The sequence below is a fragment of the Strix uralensis genome, chromosome 4 (genome assembly GCF_047716275.1).
Source record: "Strix uralensis isolate ZFMK-TIS-50842 chromosome 4, bStrUra1, whole genome shotgun sequence".
NCBI lineage: Eukaryota > Metazoa > Chordata > Aves > Strigiformes > Strigidae > Strix > Strix uralensis.
In genome coordinates this window covers 56,479,080-56,496,473 of record NC_133975.1, presented here as the reverse complement: position 1 = coordinate 56,496,473, position 17,394 = coordinate 56,479,080, and the positions used below count along the sequence as shown (strand labels likewise).

The 17,394-nt window shown below is 38.9% G+C and overlaps 1 protein-coding gene across 2 annotated transcripts in view; it reads right to left on the bottom strand.

Annotated features, from left to right (window-relative positions):
• Nucleotides 1-17,394, bottom strand: part of BANK1 (B cell scaffold protein with ankyrin repeats 1) — a 160,819-nt gene that overhangs the window by 132,037 nt on the left and 11,388 nt on the right. The window contains exon 2 of one of the 2 annotated variants that reach the window (XM_074866826.1): nucleotides 5,829-6,227. In XM_074866826.1, the coding sequence (XP_074722927.1) occupies nucleotides 5,829-6,227 (399 nt within the window). Of the gene's footprint in view, nucleotides 1-5,828; nucleotides 6,228-17,394 lie in introns of those variants that run through there. The other variant, XM_074866827.1, reaches the window with a different exon arrangement.

Genomic DNA, 17,394 nt, shown 5'->3' with positions numbered 1-17,394 from the left:
GCACTGTCTTGGGGAAGGAGGAAAGGGAGGCACAACTGCGTGGTCTCATCTACTGCAACCTCCCCTCCCTACCAGCTTCCCTCTATTTACTCAATTTTGTGTGTCCATGTGAGAAATCCTTACAACCAAGACTTTAGTTCACACACACACACAAAACCATGCTGTATTCGCTATTCACAAACAAAACCAAATAATCTAGTGATTTTGTTTCCCCTTCAACTTTGGTTCTTGTTAGCACTTTAGCTTCATTTCTTCGTAGACTCCAAGTCGATGTCAAAATCTAGGTGAAACACTTGCTCATTGAAGACAATGGTAAAGTTCCTGCTTAAATTATGGGGTTTAGTGCATCAGCACAAGTCTTGCTGACAGCCTAAGAAAATGCATCATCATTGGTTACTCATTTGAGTACCAATGTGAAGACAATTTTACAGGAGAACAAGCAAAGCAGTGGATTCAAAATGTGAAGTATTACTTCACTATTCAACATTATACCCAAATTCCTGGTACAACTCCAATAAAATCTATGCCACTGTACTACAAATAAAACAGGAGGCAGATAACATAAAAGCTTATGGTAAAAATATAGTTATTTATTTATCTTTTCTGTGACCTGTACAATGGAAATTAACACCATATTTTAAGCGGGTTGAAGATCTGCATATGTTAAGCCCTATTTTAAGCTCCCAGCCTGTTTGTCCTACATTTACTTATTAGAGACAAATACCCAACGCGACTATCTCATTATTCCAGATCTGTAGCTTACTAGTAGTTGCAAAAGTAGTTTTCTTAACATTACTCTTCTTGGTGATGAAAATTGGGTGCAGGTACACTGAATACTTTCTAGGTAACCATCAGAAATTAATGGCATGTTGCTGTCTCAGGTAAAAGTTACATGTTAATTCTGATAAACTTTCCTGGGCTGTCAAATACTGTGGATACAGTTTTCTATTTGGTTATGTTACTTTATATACCTCCTCTCATTTTTTGGTACAATAGCAATAATGAATGTATACATGTAGGTTTGTTGAGCAGTTCTCAACTATCAAATTTTATAGAAGCAGATTCTCTTCATATTTTGGCAAAAAAAAAGAGGATACCACTGCTTAGAGAAAAGGCTGGAAGTGGAAGTGACAAGGATTGTTTTGTTAAGCTGTGAACAATGAAACCTAACAAAACAGCAAGCAGACTAACAGATACTTACGACTTCTGAGCTGTACTGAGAAGTCCCACCAAGAAGTCTCATAAAAGTGTAAGCACAGTTTAGAAACAGTGTCACAGAAAATCATTTGTATTAGATAAGACCTGTTCTCTTTTTGCATCATCAATGCTGAGGCACAAATAACTACAGGAGGAATTCAGGACATTTAAAGATCTAAGTAACTATATCCAGCTGCAAATATCTATCTATATCTACAAATCCTCTGCTTAAACATATGGCTAGCCTGGAAGTGTTTCAGGACTAAACAAAAAACCCGGCTATGTCTAGGCTAAAAACCCCCAGGGTCCTGAATTATTACACTGAAAGCATGTCAATTCAATATAAAAAGGGGTACACAGTTCAGAAGACCAAGGGGAAGCTGTAGAAAGAAAAAGGGGAAGGAAAAGACAGGTGCAAACAAAATGTGGTTCCTGATTCTACTTTAAGCAATATTAGGGAAAGCTGTTAAAGCAAAGTGTAGTGGTTTGACCTTGGCTAAATGCCAGGTACCCACCAAGTCGCCCTATCACCTCCCCCCCCTTCCCCTTTTTTTCTCAACAGAGCAAACAGGGGAAAGAAAATAAGATAGGAAAAAAACCCACACCCTTGTGGGCAAAACCAAAGCAGTTTTAAGCAAAGCGAAGCAAAGGTCCACGCGCAGAAGCAAAAAAGAAAACAGATTTATTCTCTACTTCCCAATAACAGGCGATGTCAGGCCTTCTCAGGAAGCAGGGCTCTGATACGCGTAGTGGTTGCCTCGGAGGACCAAGGGTGACCCCACCCCCTTCCTCCTTTCTCCCAGCTTTATACTGAGCAGACATCATATGGTATGGAATATCCCTTTGGTCAGTTCGGGTCAGCTGTCCTGGTTGTGTCCCCTCCCAAGATCTTGCCCACCCCGTCCCACTGGGGGTGAAAATGTTGGAAAGAGCCTTGGTGCTGTGTAAGCACTACTCAGCAGTAGCCGCAACACCAGTGTGCTATCAACACCCTGCCAGCTCCCAGCATAAAACACAGCACCATGAGGGCTGCTACAGGGGAAAACCAATTTCGGCTCAGCCAGACCCAGTACACAAAGTCAGAATTCTAGAGTCATATTGGGCCATCTTAGATGTTAACATGCAATAATAAAATTTCTGTGTGTTCTACTCTTTCCCAGAGATTTATCTTTTTTTAGGACAACATGCCCTTCCACAAAATTCAAAACCAACTGTAAATCTGAATGTAGCAGTTTCAAACAGTGAGGTATTTTGTGAACAAGTACTACTAAAGGAATCTTTTGACAACAATAAAAATATCTGCATTTTTCTTCATGCAGAAGGTGAATATAATAAAATTTGTAACCATCCAGGAAACATATGTTAGAAAGGCCAGTTTCCATGTCCCAGTTCTCCCTTTACTCCTCCAAGAACATGCTCAAATAGGAACGACAAACCCTTCAGATTTTGTGTTTGAATCACATTACAGGGCAAACAAGCTCTCTGCTGGGTACAAAACCACTGCATCTTTCATTTTATTTAGTTTTACTGAGCATTTTAATTAGTACTTTTGCCTAGAATTTTTGGCATACATACTACTTTAGAGGTAGAAAGAAGTTTTAACAGATAAAGAGCCCTACCTGCTCCAACATGATGAAATTGGCACCATCTGGTAGGCAAAAGGTTTTGGCAAAATAATTCAGGGGGCATATAAAATTAGATTTATTTTGCACTCTTTCCATCTCAGACTGTAGAGACAGTGCAAAGAGAATAGCATCTAGGAGAGAATAGACAGCTGAGAACTTACCTTGCCTAGGAACTCTGCAGAGTATGGAGAAAGCTGCAGTGGAAGGGTGGTGATTACTAGCACCTAAACTATGTCGTTATTAGCACTTCAGGACTGTGAGGTAATAGCCTGATTTAGCATCCATCTTCAGTTGTTCTAACTACCCACAAGCCACTCCTGAGCCCTGGCATCAATTAGACCTAGGATCTCGATGGCCCGCTGTCCTAAGGGATTAACAGAATTTAGCTGTGGTAGCGCACAACAGCGTGGTGCCATGTAATCATCGTAAATAAAGCACATCATTAATTTTCAGATTTCGGTAGAGTGATAGCTCTTGTTAATACTGAGGAGACAAGAAGGTAGAAATGCATGGAGGAACAAGTTAACAGCAATGAACAGTTTAGAGAAAAAAAAAGGAACAGAAAAGCATGAAGAACATACACAAAAGTGTTTTCATCACTGTCTCCAAAAGCAGAAATACAAGGGATGAGGGATAAGCACTGAAAACAATTAAAAGTGACAGAAGATGATGATCCATATGAAGAGAGATGAGAAAACTTGTGAGTGCACAGTCCTGAAGGCATAAAAAAATTGCTCCAAAAGAAAAATAATCCAAGTATACTTAATAACCCCTTTGCAAGCCATTTTAAATACAAGGGGAAAATCTTTTCCCCCGATGCGTAATCTGTCAAAATCCCTGCACAGATATCACAAAGGCTAAGAGCTTAATTCTATAAAACAGCATCATAAGTACAGACACTACAAAGAGTCACCATTATCTTTAAGCAGAGGTAAATAACAATAGGACATGCACATCTTCATTCCTCAGACCTTAAATCGACACCCAGGAGACTGCAAACCTTGCACTTAGAATACTTTCACTGCACAACAGGGAGCAGTGCAGAGGTCCCCTAGCAAGCACTGATCTGAGCTGGCCTGCCTGATGGCCAAGGCACACCAGAACAGAAAAAAACAGGGCCAGAGCAGTTCTCAGCTATGTGTATGGAGGAGGGCTTACACCCTGAAGCATCAGGCAGCACACTACTCCCAGTACTGGATCTAGTTCAATCAATTGAACTTGCCTGATCCCAGCCACAGTCTATGCATCCCTGGTAAAGATGTACACACTGTCTGAGGCCTTCAACAACTATTCATTAATTCAGCTTTGTACTCATCTCTGAAGATGCTGATATTGACCACTGCCAAAGAAAAGATCATTTGAGATTACAATATAAACAAAATCCCAAGGGCAGATGCAATAAATATTTTTGTGAATGCACAGACCTAAGCAAAGAATCATCATCTGTCTTCTAGGAAACTGTTTATCTTTGCAGAAAAGTTTGCAATTTCCTGTGCACGAGTCAACTAACTGTCTCTGGGCCCAGTTCCTTCCTATATATACACACGCATAGTATAGACCCACTGTTTTCATTCCACTAAAAAGCTGCCAAGGAACTTTAATCTGAAGCTACATATCAGACACAGTCAGAAATTGAAAACATTACCTCCTGAAGCCAAACCAGGCAACTGTAATTAGCCCCAAAACTTTTAAGTCTGAGAGATGCTCAAAAAAAGATATACTGAGGAAAATGTTAATAAATACTGAACAGTAAGAAATGTTAAAACAGGAGATGGTTGGGAAAGAGGAGTCTAAAACTTAGTTTTGAAAGCACTGATCTGATATAGCCAGACTGTGTGTACACACATTCTGGGCAGGTTTGAAAGCCTTATAGTATGCTTAAGCTTATCTGTTCAAGCACAAGGCAGCAGGCATATCCAGCTAGGTCACTCTAACCCAGCTGGGGTCTCTCTACCCTGGTGTTCAAAAGAATATTCTTGATTGTTCATCTGCATCCCAAATCAGGTTAATTTCTGAGTAAAACTCCTGAACTTTCTCAAACACAAGCTTACAGGTAACAAAGACAGAAGCACAATGTTCTGCTTAGTAGATGATTATCATGACAAAATAGTAAGAGCTAGGAGGAGGTAAGAGACCTAGAGACTACAAAGAAGCAGTAGCAAATATGCTCTCAAAGGAAAACACACAACCATCTACCCCAAACCTGTGCACAACTTACATCGCCATTCCAAAGTGGCCCATGCATCTGTCTTTCTAAAGCTATTTCTTGGTTTCATTTGTGCAGCCTGGCAAAGTTAAACTTTGGGTTAAACTAAACCATGTGCACAGACTTTGCCATTTCAGTACCTCTCACCCTCAGGAGAAGGGTTTTTCTCACATCCCAGAAGTGCTATTTTTACATCAATGCTTCTTTGTAGTTTCCATGGGTGTGCACACGCATACAAGCTGGATAGTTTTAGTCCTTCCAGTAACAGACTTACTACTTGGGCTGGTGAAAGGGAAAGGGAACTTCTGCTCTTACAGCTTTTGTGTGTCACTCGGGAAATGCTGCCATCCACAAAACTGGGTCTTAGTAATTATTTTTCAGTTTGCCAGACCTATCTAAAAAGATATATGCACTGTCACATTAGAGCATTTTGAAAGAGCTGAAACATAAACCCATAGTTTTGCACAGTTTCTGAGATTTGTAAACTCAGGAAACAGAGAAACAAGCGTATGTCAGCTCAACATTCTTACCATGAAGTAGTAATGGTAGGTTCACAGGTGTCAGTGGCAGCTTTTGAACTTTCCAGAGCTGTTTCCCTGTGAAAAGGAAGCTGGACTAAGAGTACAACAGTTTCATCACACTTCAGTGACAAATGCATCATCAAACTAAAACTGCTGGACCAAGCTGAAGAGATAGTTTCTCCAGAAAATCTGAATTATCACTTTTTTTTCTCTTCCAAATGATAATACAGCTAAGAAAATTTTTTTAATAATCATACAAAATTTTCATTTTTAGATTACCTGGTTGAATAATTCCAGTAACAACAGAGAGATACTCCTCGGGCTCCTGATCAGTGGAAATCTCTTTGCTGCCTTCATCTAAGGTCACTATCTCATAAAGAATCTCTGAATTCTCCACCCCACAAAGTAGGATGACCACATTATTCGAAGGTTTTAGAACTTGCTCCAGAAAATAACTTCTCTTTTGATTCAGGCAGTTAAGAAGTCCACATGATAGTATCAGAAGTTTACATTTATAACAGGGTAAAGAGAATAGCTCCTGGTGCTTGAAAGACGAAGTCTTTAGGTTGTAGAGTAAGATTCCTCCTTCGTTCACTACATGTCCAAAAAGAGATTTTAAATACAGAGCCCACTCTTCTGCTTCTTGTTCATATATGACGAGAATATCCTTCGTATTTTCTAGAGAGAAGAAAACATTTTTTAAAAAATAATCAAATGCACTTTGAATCCATTATAAATATCAGAAGACAGATCATTATTTTTCCTCCCTCTTAAAAACTTCAGGTGCTGAAGAAACAGGACAGGTCATTACCTTGAAATGACAACCATCTGCTTATTTCTAGACCAAGGCAGAAAGATCATCCACAGAAATGCTGATAAAATAGCTCAGAATATTTTATGTTCAGAACAGCTTCAACTAGTATTTCAGAATAAATACTGAAATTGCAGTTTAGAAAGCAGAGTGTGCTCATGCATTCTGCTCACTCCTAGATTCTTGACAAATAGGTGATACTATTAAAAATGCAAGTTAGCTTTTAATGGCAGAAGTAAAAAAATGTATGTTTGAACACTGGACATGATCTGACTTCACTAGAAACAGGATTGGTATGTTCAGGATATTTTGGCAGCATGGTATTAGGATAGTCATTAGTGATCCTTCTTTACTGTCCTTATTCTAAGAAAATTACTTAAGAACCTGACAAAAATAAATCTAGAACTACATTTTTTTAGTTCTGCTTTCCTTTTAAGATGTAAAACATGAATCTAGTAAGAAGACTAATACTCTTCCACAGTGTTACTAGGGTGACAGTATGAAACAGAGGCAACAGGCTGAAACACAGGAGGCTCCCTCTGAGCATCAGGAAACGTTTTTTTTACTGTAAGCACTGGCACAGGCTGCCCAGGGAGGTTGTGGAATCTCCCTCCTTGGAGCTACTCAAAAGGTGCCTGGACATGGTCCCAGGCTCTAGGTGGCCCTGTTTGAGCAGGGCGGTTGTACAAGATGGCCTCCAGGTGTCCCTTTCGTGGTTCCCTTAACCATCTTGTGATTCTGTGAAACCATAAAAAAAACTGTGATTTGCTGACCAATACAGTATACATTAAAATGCCAGGGTAGCTTAATACCCCTGGAATAGTTCACAATCACAGCCCTGTGGAGCAACAATAGGAGACGCGGGAATAGATACAGTTGCCGCACTTCACCTCCACTGAACTTCACTGTGTCTCCCAGGCTCCTGACGGGTCAGGCAACCTGACCCGCACTTGTCTGCAGTGCGCCAGAGCTTCTTTGCAGGTGAGCATCTAAGCTACTTTGTGAATATTAAGAGTTAAGGAAATGGTGGGCATACAGAGAGTTAAAATGTTTCTTGGGCACACAATGGATCTGAAGAATGGGAGGCACTGTTGGAAGCATGGTACAGATGTAGCTAAGGAGGACAGAAAACTTGTCAAGGATCCCATGTAAGTCCTTGTATAGAAAAAGGAAACTGAACCTCAATCTTCAGTCCAGGATTACTGCTTTAATTACTGGACTTTCCTTCTTTTTTGAAGAACTTATTTCTAAATTTTTTTCATTCATTCTTTACTCAGGAGATATCTCAAACAAAGCTTACCCAGCTGAAGGCTAACTGAAACTTGCAGAATAGGGACACTATAGATTAGTCTCCTGAGTTCACTAAATGTCTATAAACTGTTTGGAGGATAGCTGCCATCTTTTAAACATTTGTGAACACTCATCCTTCCAAAAAGTCTTCTGTCATAGGAAATCATACAGAGCCATGCTTAATATGGTAGTGGATGATGATATTTCAAGATGACTGACCCTGACCAATACATTAGAACAGGGTAATATTTGTCAAAATGTATTTGGAAAGGTGACTGATATGTTTTCCATGGTAAAAGCATTCTGAAAAATGCCTGTTTCTGCTGAAATGCTGAAGTTTAATTGTAAAAATAAATTGTAGTGTATTCTCATTTAACTCAGAGGAAAGTTATGTGTTTTATGACATTAGGATAAGCCACTTGCTGCAATGCTGCAATGTTATTTGTTTTCAGAATCATCTGATTTTCTATAAATCTCACACACGCAAAAAAGTAGAAACAAAAAGCTATGAAGCTTGCTGCACAATTTCAAGAGAAGAAATTATATTAACAGAGCTGTAAGGTCAGAAGCTCTTTCAGTCTGACCATACCGTTTCATATCACAGGAAATGGAATTACCAAACACCTTCCATTTTCAGTCCCTATTTACTAAAAGCACCATAGTGGTCCTTTAAAAATATGGATTTAAAGAGGATGCTTAATCCATGAAGAAGATTTAAGAATTCATTCTTTATACTTTCTTTGCATTTGTTTAGTCTCAACTTCCAACCATGGAATATAGTTTTATCTATTTCTGCAAGCTTAAAAAAGTATCTGCTCCCAGAAATCTGTCCCCTAAGGTCATCAAGACTCTCCTGAAGTGACTCTTAGCCTTGCCTTCATTATAGTTTGTAAACTGGGATTATTACTCTTCCCGCTACAAGAGAGGCTTTGTAGAACTCCTGCCATTCTTTCTGCACTTCTGCGAACTCTCCTGCCCTTTTAAAATACTTTTTGAGGAACCCAAAATTGTATACAGGGTAGGAGTTCTTTCATACAATGTATGGGAAGACTAAAATAATCTCACTTGAGATTACCTTGGATATGCACGGAAAGTTCAAATTCAGTCTTTAAGTTAAAAGGTCTCATTTTAAGTTCATGCTCAGCTGCGTTTGGGGTAAAAAAGCATGTTTAAATTGAATGATACATTTTTAGAGCTTCACAGAATCCTGGTGTCCTAATTGTGCAGAAGAGGGATCTACTGGTGTCTTCCACAGTACCCACTTGGCCAAGATCCTAAATTTCCTCTCCATGTAGGAGAACACTGGTAAGGAATGGTGTACAACTGCGCCTCGTCCCCATGCAGACTAGAAGCACCCAAAAGGCATTCACATATCCCAGAGCCGGAAAGAACTGCTGGACCCAATTATTCAGGCACTGTTGAAGAGCTCATTGCATGCTGGGCGTGGAGGAGTAAGTCCTTTGGTAGAAATATTCTTAAAGGGCTGACATTATATAACATTCATAATAAAAATATACATAAGGTATAAACTTCACCCTTGTGCAAATGGACAATACAAGGCTTGAGTACTCAAGAAATTCTAAAGAAAAAAGTGAGGAAGTTGCATTGAAATGATAAAAGATGAAGTAATTCTATTTCCATATGGTGTATCTGCACCTAAGTCTGCAGCTTTGATCTTAGCTAAGTGTGAATGAGAAAGGGGTTTTAAGATGTTTACTGAAGGCTCAACTGCATTTCTTTTTAACTATACTTATTTTTATATATGAGAAAAAGCTTTATTGGTATAAGAAAAGGGAGTGAAATATATCTAACACCATACCTGATGGAAGAAAGGCTCTGCAACATACATCTCATAAAACTTTAATTTAATATGGCTGCCATATCTAATTTGTCTTTTCTATCTATATATAGAGGGAAGTCATACTGTTGAGAGGAGTCTCATACAAGCAAGCTATTTCATGCTGCAGTTTGCTGCAATGTTTATTGGTCTGAAGAAAGCAGCTACTGCTATCAAGTTACCTGTGGGAAACCAAATGTGGGTTTGTTTCGAATTATATGGTTGCGGTTGTTTTCTGCCATTGATCTGCTTTCTAGATTGAGAGTTAACTTTGATGTTAAGCAGGAATGCAAGACATCTTACCTCTCCAAAATTGTATTAAAAGATGAAATATCACTATTTTTAAATGCCTGCCTGACTTTAAATGTAGAGTCAAAGTTTATCCTAGGAATAGTTAAGAAGGCCCCTATCCAAAATCTACTCCACGTGCCTTTAGCTTTTCCCGTTACACGTGTTTGCTTTCAGAAATTTTACTAAGATGTAGATGCTTGAATGCAGCTAACTTGAAAATTAAAGCCCACCCAAAACTCTGCCTTCAAAACAGTATCATTTTAACCTGAATCAACAAAAGTTGAAGTCTAGCTTTAATGCAACATTACCCAATATCGAACACACATTAACAATGCTTAACTTTTCAACTAGAGTTTCTTCCCCTTCTATTACTTTCATCTCTCACTGAATATTTCTTTGAAGTTACTGCACTTGGAATATGATGTTGAGATTAATTTTGTTCTCTTGAAAGTTAATGTAATAGAAACTATCATACCCTGACAAAATTAAGCCATGCTTCAACTACTTGGAAACTGACTCAAAGGTAGAAATAAAACGTATTATTAGTTCAGCAATGAGAAACAGTAAGAGAATTTATGCAGTCATCCATAACCTGAAAGGGTTCTTCTGACATGCAAAACTATTCTCCAGTTACTGGTGTGAGGTTGCCCAAAAAAGCACATCTCGTGAAACATGTCATCTGAAGCCTCCTTTGAAAAAAAACCTGTGAATTTTATGACAACCAAACAAGATGAGAACATCTTTGCAGACTAGTGTGACCAAGCAGGAACCAAAAACTTGCACATATAAGGAGAAAGAACATGTTTTTTAAGGCAACAATTAAAATGTATAGTATGGAGAAAAAAAAAAAAAGCAAGTATATTAGAAAGTGAAAGGAAATCTCAAGAACTCTGTAATGCACTAAACACATCAAGAAGGCAAAGGAAACAAATTAAAGATTGGCGTCTGGTGGCTACTCTTAAACAGGTATCTCAGTTTATGAATCTTGCAATCTTGGAAAAGATAGTTTCTGTGTGTTTAGAAGTGAGCAAGAAGTACTTGGTAACACTCATTTTTGATAACACTGATAGATTCAGAAAAGCAAGTTCTCTGCAAAGATGCCAACTTATTCCCCCTATTTTAAAGGCTTAATGTTTGTGGATGATGTGCTTTACTTCTGGATATTTGCATTTTACTACAGTTGTTTCCAGCAAATCAGCATTAACATACTTTGTTTGACTTAAATAAGGCTGATTTCAATTAGGTTTGGGTTTAAAAACTGGTTCTACAGTCCCACTGCCTTAGCACGCTTTGGTAAAAAAAAAAGTGACACTTAAACATCATTGTTTACCCAAGTTTTAACCGAAAGATGGATCACTATATTTCTCGTGGTCATCAACAGCCTTCTCCAGTTAGGGCACTGGAGCACAACAAAGTCATTCCCTGTTGTTCACTCAGCTGCCCAGGAATTCCTACAACCACACAACAAACTTGCCGCAGTCAACCCTAATGAAAAAGTAATCCAAGTCTGTTTACAATCCTTGCCTCAATCGCATTAGCTTTTGATATCTGTGTGAAAACTTCCCTTTCAAATTGTTCTCAGACACTATGATGAGAAATGAGAGGATCAGCTGCTAGAGAAAAAAAAAAATCACCCCTTTTATTTCTTCCTATCGCAGATGTCCTCACTTGGGGAAGGGGAGGTTCTCTTGTTTTTTTTTTTTTTTAAATGGCAGTCTTAAAAGGAAAGACATCTGAGAAGGAAGTGTATGAACTCTGTCAGTATGTAATGAGCTACTGTCCATCAGCAAAAATTTGTTAAAATAAGTACAGTTGCTGAATATCTCAAAGGAGAGGTGGAAAAGCACAGAATGGAAGTTCTTGCTCACTTTCTCGTAGTATACTGATGAAAAATTGGGGCAACATAAGCAATACGGAATGACATCCACTGCATCTTTAATTCTTTTGTGAATAGCAGACTACACCCTCCAGGGTTACCATGAGTATCTTCCTATGCTAAAGAATTTAACACAATAAGAATAGTATTTTTTTCCTGGCAAGGAGAGCCAGGGTAGGGAAATCCAAGAGTTTAGAAGCCAATCACGCTCATCTGATTAGACTTTTACGTATCTTAAGATTCTAGTTTCACTGTCCAAATGAAATGTCACCCAAGATGAATGCATAACATTGTGATGAGTTCCCATTCTACAGAAACATGCCTTCTTCATCTTGAGAGTCTTAAGTCCACGGTTTTTAAAACTGAGAGGGTTTGAAAAATGTCGTTTTCCCTCTGAGGCAGCTCCTCTGCTCTCCCTTTCGCCCACATTCTTTCACCGTGTAGGATAAAACTATGGGTGTAGTCAAGGGTCATGACACAATGACAAACAATGGAGCATGGGAAATGTAAGGAAGCATAAGAGATCCAGACTCCTGTCTTTGCTCAGAAATTTGCAAAACCTTTCTTCAATTCTTAAGAAGGTTCATTTCCACTTGGGCTGTATGTAGGATGAGAATGGCAAGCATACATACTAGTTCAAATGAGACTCCAGAAACAAAAGACCTTTAGTCTCTTGGCCCCTTTGCAATCTTTTCACAAAGATTCAGCCATCCATCTCTTCATACTGCTTGCCCTGATCACTTATAATGACATAATAAGGAACTATGGAAAAAGTTTCACTAGCACTTCAAACAACCCCTGCAATTTAACGTTTGGAAACAGAATGAGAACATTTAATTCAGCACTAATCAGTGGCCTTAGCATAATGAACTGCCCCTCACCCATCCAGAAAGCATTAATTTTCCCAGTCAGCACACCTGACACACATCCAGTAAATGTATTTCAAAATGCATCTCTAGCTCTTGGTTGCTGGAATTCTGCAAGGCAAATCCCCTGAAGCAAGCCAAAATGGATTCATCACGGGAAGGACAGCAGAAAGCACTTTAGAACTACTTCCAAATAATGGAAAATGTTTTCAAGTAAGTCATGTTGCTTCTCTGAGATGTTCCACTAATGGAAGTGAAAATTATAAAAGCCTGCTTGTAAACTTTAGAGTGAGATCACGAAGTAGCTAAATTGCTGCGGTGCAGTGGCACACCTGTTTCAATTAAAGCAATTATCCTAAAGCATGGGACATTCCTGCCATCTCTGTATCAGCCAGCAGAGCGGCTGCACTTCTATTCTCAAATGCCTATTTACCTAGCATGTAATAAGAACATTTTCATCGTTTATGTACCTTCTGTTGCTAATTGCTAAGTTGTGTGTGAAAACAAATACTTGCTCTAGCTGTATAAAATCAAGCCTCATATCTTCGTCACTCTTCTCACTAAGCTCAGTGAGGTCTGGCACAGGCAAAATGAGGTTCTACACAGGGGAATAATTCTAAGAATGGGATGAATTTTCGCTTGATCTGGTGGGCTTTCTCAGCAAAGAAATTCCATTGACCTTCTCTACAGTGACAATGGGAACACAGAACCAAATAAGTTCCTGGGGTACTGTTCCACAGCACTGACCTGACCCAGATAGACTAGAAAGATACCTGACAAAGCTAACATTATGCCCCAAAACCTGTTTCTCCTGAAGAGTGATATGGCCTTATTCCCTGGTTTAGCCCTCTCTGATCTGTCCTGCATACACAAGTGTAATGATTATCACAGCATCTTCGCCTGTGGAGGCCTTGTCCATCCACAGCTGAATACCTACTGATGGACAGGTGCTCTCATTTCTAATGAACAAGATAAAGGTCAGAACTCAGTTCTCTATCTCAAGGTACACCTCCTCCTTTATCACCATCACAATGAGGCAAAATTTTGTGTCATTACACTCACTTCCTTGAGAGGAAATCACACCTTTGGTAGATTTTAGCAGAATACAATCAGATAATTCAGAAATGCTTTAGACATGAACAAATCATGAAGAGAAAAATACACCATAATGACAGTATAAAGAACTGAAGTAACACCCTACTTTTTTTATAATTGCTGTGGAACAAGTCTTTAAGGTCACATGAAAACCTGAACAAGATGTCTCAGCTTTGTCTTAACTGATGCTATTACTACTAGAAACAACCACCACCTGAACTTACACTGTCCCTTACTGCTTACTTACACTACCACTGTAACTATAGTTGTATAAACATGAAACATTTAAAAACTACTAAATTTCAAAATTTCACTGTTAGGGTAGACCAAAGTGCACTTTTTTTTTTTTTTTTTTTAAATTGCCAGTGTTTCTCTTAGCAGGATCTTTCTAGATGCGTCCATCCTGACTTACCCTGGGGATTTTTGGATTTATGATCGCATTCAAACTCTTCTTGTTTAAATTCAGCTTCTTTGCTTTTTCTTCTGCCTTCTGTTGCTTTTTTCTCTGCCACCTTTGATTTCATTTTTACTTCAGTTTCTCGCAAATTCTTATCTCTAATTCATTTGAAATGAGAAACAGAGAATGGAAAACATGCTCTGCAGATATTAATTAGCACCAGGGGAAACAGTCTCATGAAATCCAGTACATTTACCTCTATCACAAGAGTAGATAGCACAGAAAATCGTGCATATACAACAAAACAGAAAGCACTGATCTTGCAAGCCATACCACTTTGGGCAAGTTGCTGTGATATGGTGATGTCACACAGTAGCACCGTTGTATCAAACACAAGAAAGATGTCTTACACATTAAGTAGTGTAACTTGTACACCAGGGACTTGGCAGACACTGATCATCAATCACCATTACATGACAATGCTTTTCAATAAATATCACCATTTATTGCAAATTCTGCTCAGAGATTTCTGTGTTCCCTGAATTTGTAACATGGTCAAATACATTGAATTAACCATAGATGACATCCCAACAGTTTCTAAGTTACAGATTATCACTGATGCAAGAAATCTGTCCGATAGAACTCTCTTAGAGCAGTCATAGAATCTTAGAGTAGTTTGGGTTGGAAGGGACCTTAAACATTATCTAGGTTCAACCCCCCTGCCACAGGCAGGGACACCTTCCACTAGACCAGGTTGCTCAAAGCCCCGTCCAACCTGGCCTTGAACACTTCCAGGGAGGGGGCAGCCAGAGTTGCTCTGGGAAACCTGTTCCAGTGTCTCACCTATACTTCTTTATGTTTCTAAAACTATTATATTTCCATTGCTACAAGTCAGCAGAGTATCCAGGGAGGGCTTCCGACACCTCATAAACCAAATGGCTTGATCTTCTCCTGCTTTTGCAGACTGGTTTTTAATCCATTTTTTATGCATCTCATTCACTTGAGCATTCACCCAGAAATTAAAGGAAGTGTGAGAAGCAGTTTCTATTTGATATATAACACATCTAAACTATGAGGCTGTTGAAGAAAGTGTCCTCTGGTTTCAGCTCTTTTCTTTTGTCCCTTTCTGACAAATACCTGACAGTCATCAAAAAAAACCCCAAACAATAACAACAACAACAAAAACCCAAGGCAAATATCTAATCAGTGTTGGACAAACACTTTATATTTTTGTATTGACCTTTTTAACAGCATTCATGCTAATGATGCACACAGAAGTAAGTAAATGAAGTAGAAAATCATTACATAAATGTGTATCTTCATAAAATGAGCAATGACAGCCAACAGTGAGTTAGAAACCAAGCTAAATAAAATATTCAGCAACTACCTCAGTAGAAAGCTGACTTCTCTGTATTAAACCCATCTCATCTTCTTCTCTACTGCCTTAAGACAAAGATTCTAGACACTAGCTATATAACAAACTACTTTTATTTCTGCCCATCAGACAGAAAGAAATCGAGTTAGTCATATGAGTGGAAGTCTGCCTTCGCACAAGTCACCCATAGGATTGCAAAATCAACCACAATGCCCAAATACCGTTAAAGCTTACATGAGATTCAAAAGACATTTTTGCAGCCAGCATATCTCCTCAGTATAAGTTTAACACATGCAATTATCTTTCTCCCCCTGCAAATAGAAATTCTGAAATGATTACCAGTCCTACAATAGGAACAAATTGGAGAGTTACCGGGGTATGAATTTGGATACTCCTCTAGAGGACAGCCCTCACAGAAAGGTTTAATATAACTAATTGCCTTTGACTAAATGGGTTGCTTCCTGGAAATGAACCAATTGGAAGTTCTGTATGTTCAGGTTCTTGCAAACGGATTTACCATACCATACATACCTACCTACCATACATTACTGTCATTGCCATATATTCCCACTGTTGCATAGAAACAGGAAAACTATGCCTACATAATTATGTAAACTGGAAGAAAACTATCTCACCTGTACTTTTAGCTTTTCAAGCACACTATCTTCCATTTCTAGTTAGAAACATACAGAATAGAAAGTGAAAACAAATCCTTCTTGAACTGTTTCTGAGATCAGATTAAATGTTATCTCACTACAGTCAGAGAACCTATGTAGTTCATCTATAGTAAAACTCAGAAGCTTGAGGGGACAGGACAGGACCAAGGAATTATGAAGCATCCTGCTTTTTACATGATCAAGCCCCTCATTGTTTGACTAAATCTATATAACCAAATTTTCACTTTCCTCTTGAATATCTAGAAAAAGATAAATCTTGAAAAAAATCAGGCTGATGCTGTCATAGGTCTATCACCATCTTCTTTGTACATACATTTTATTAGCATCTAATCTAAGACTCCTCAAGATACCACAGTTTAACCTGCTACCACATGCCAGCTGCTCAGCAATAACTGATTGCATGTTTGGTATAGATATGAAATATAATGCGCAGTCTACATTTCCTCCATACAACCTCCATGGGTTTATACTGCCCATGCTCCATCTTCCATTTACTGCAGATTACTACAATAACTGCACAAACATCTTAAAAACACACAAAAAAATCTCACCACTACTAGAAGGGGCAGTCCTACACATCCCTACTCTACAGTTGCTTATACCCATCCTGGCAACTTTTTTATTTGCCACTTCAATCATCTCCCCAGCCTGCTTTGCCTTGCAGTTGCCTAAACACTTCTGTTGACACAAGGGAAAACAAGGCATAGGATAAATTCAAGCCTCTGAAGTTAATGGGAGGAGAAGATTGCCACTTGCAGCAACAGCTATGGCTTAGAGTGAGTCAACATTAATATTCACTTAAGATCATGAGTATACTTTTAAAACAAATCATCTGATTGTCTTCACTTACCAGGCTTTGCTTCACCTTACTGACTGGCCCTGGAGCACATAAACTGCATACCTTTCAGCTGAAAGCAAAGCAGAACCCGTGCTACAGAATCACACCTAATGCATGCTACCTGCTAGTGCCACAGGACCAGACTAGACTGAGTTCAAAATAAGCTCCATTCAATGTACCCTGCACGGCTGTCAGGTCCTTAGCACCTGCTGCTGGCCTTGACAAATCCTATTCTGTAGGGAGCACTATTTACCACTGTGGAAGCAGCCCCACAGCATCTGGGAAACTAAGTCGTGAGAGTGCTCACTGACTTGGCCACAGCCACTCAATGATAAAGCACAGTAACGTGAGTGTGCATCTAAGCTCCCGCTCACTCTTGCACACTTGTACCAAAGCAGGTTCCTCAAGCGACACTTGTGAACACTGAATTCATAGCTGGTACAGACTGCAATGCCATATGATCCTGTAGTATTTAATGCACTTACAGCTACC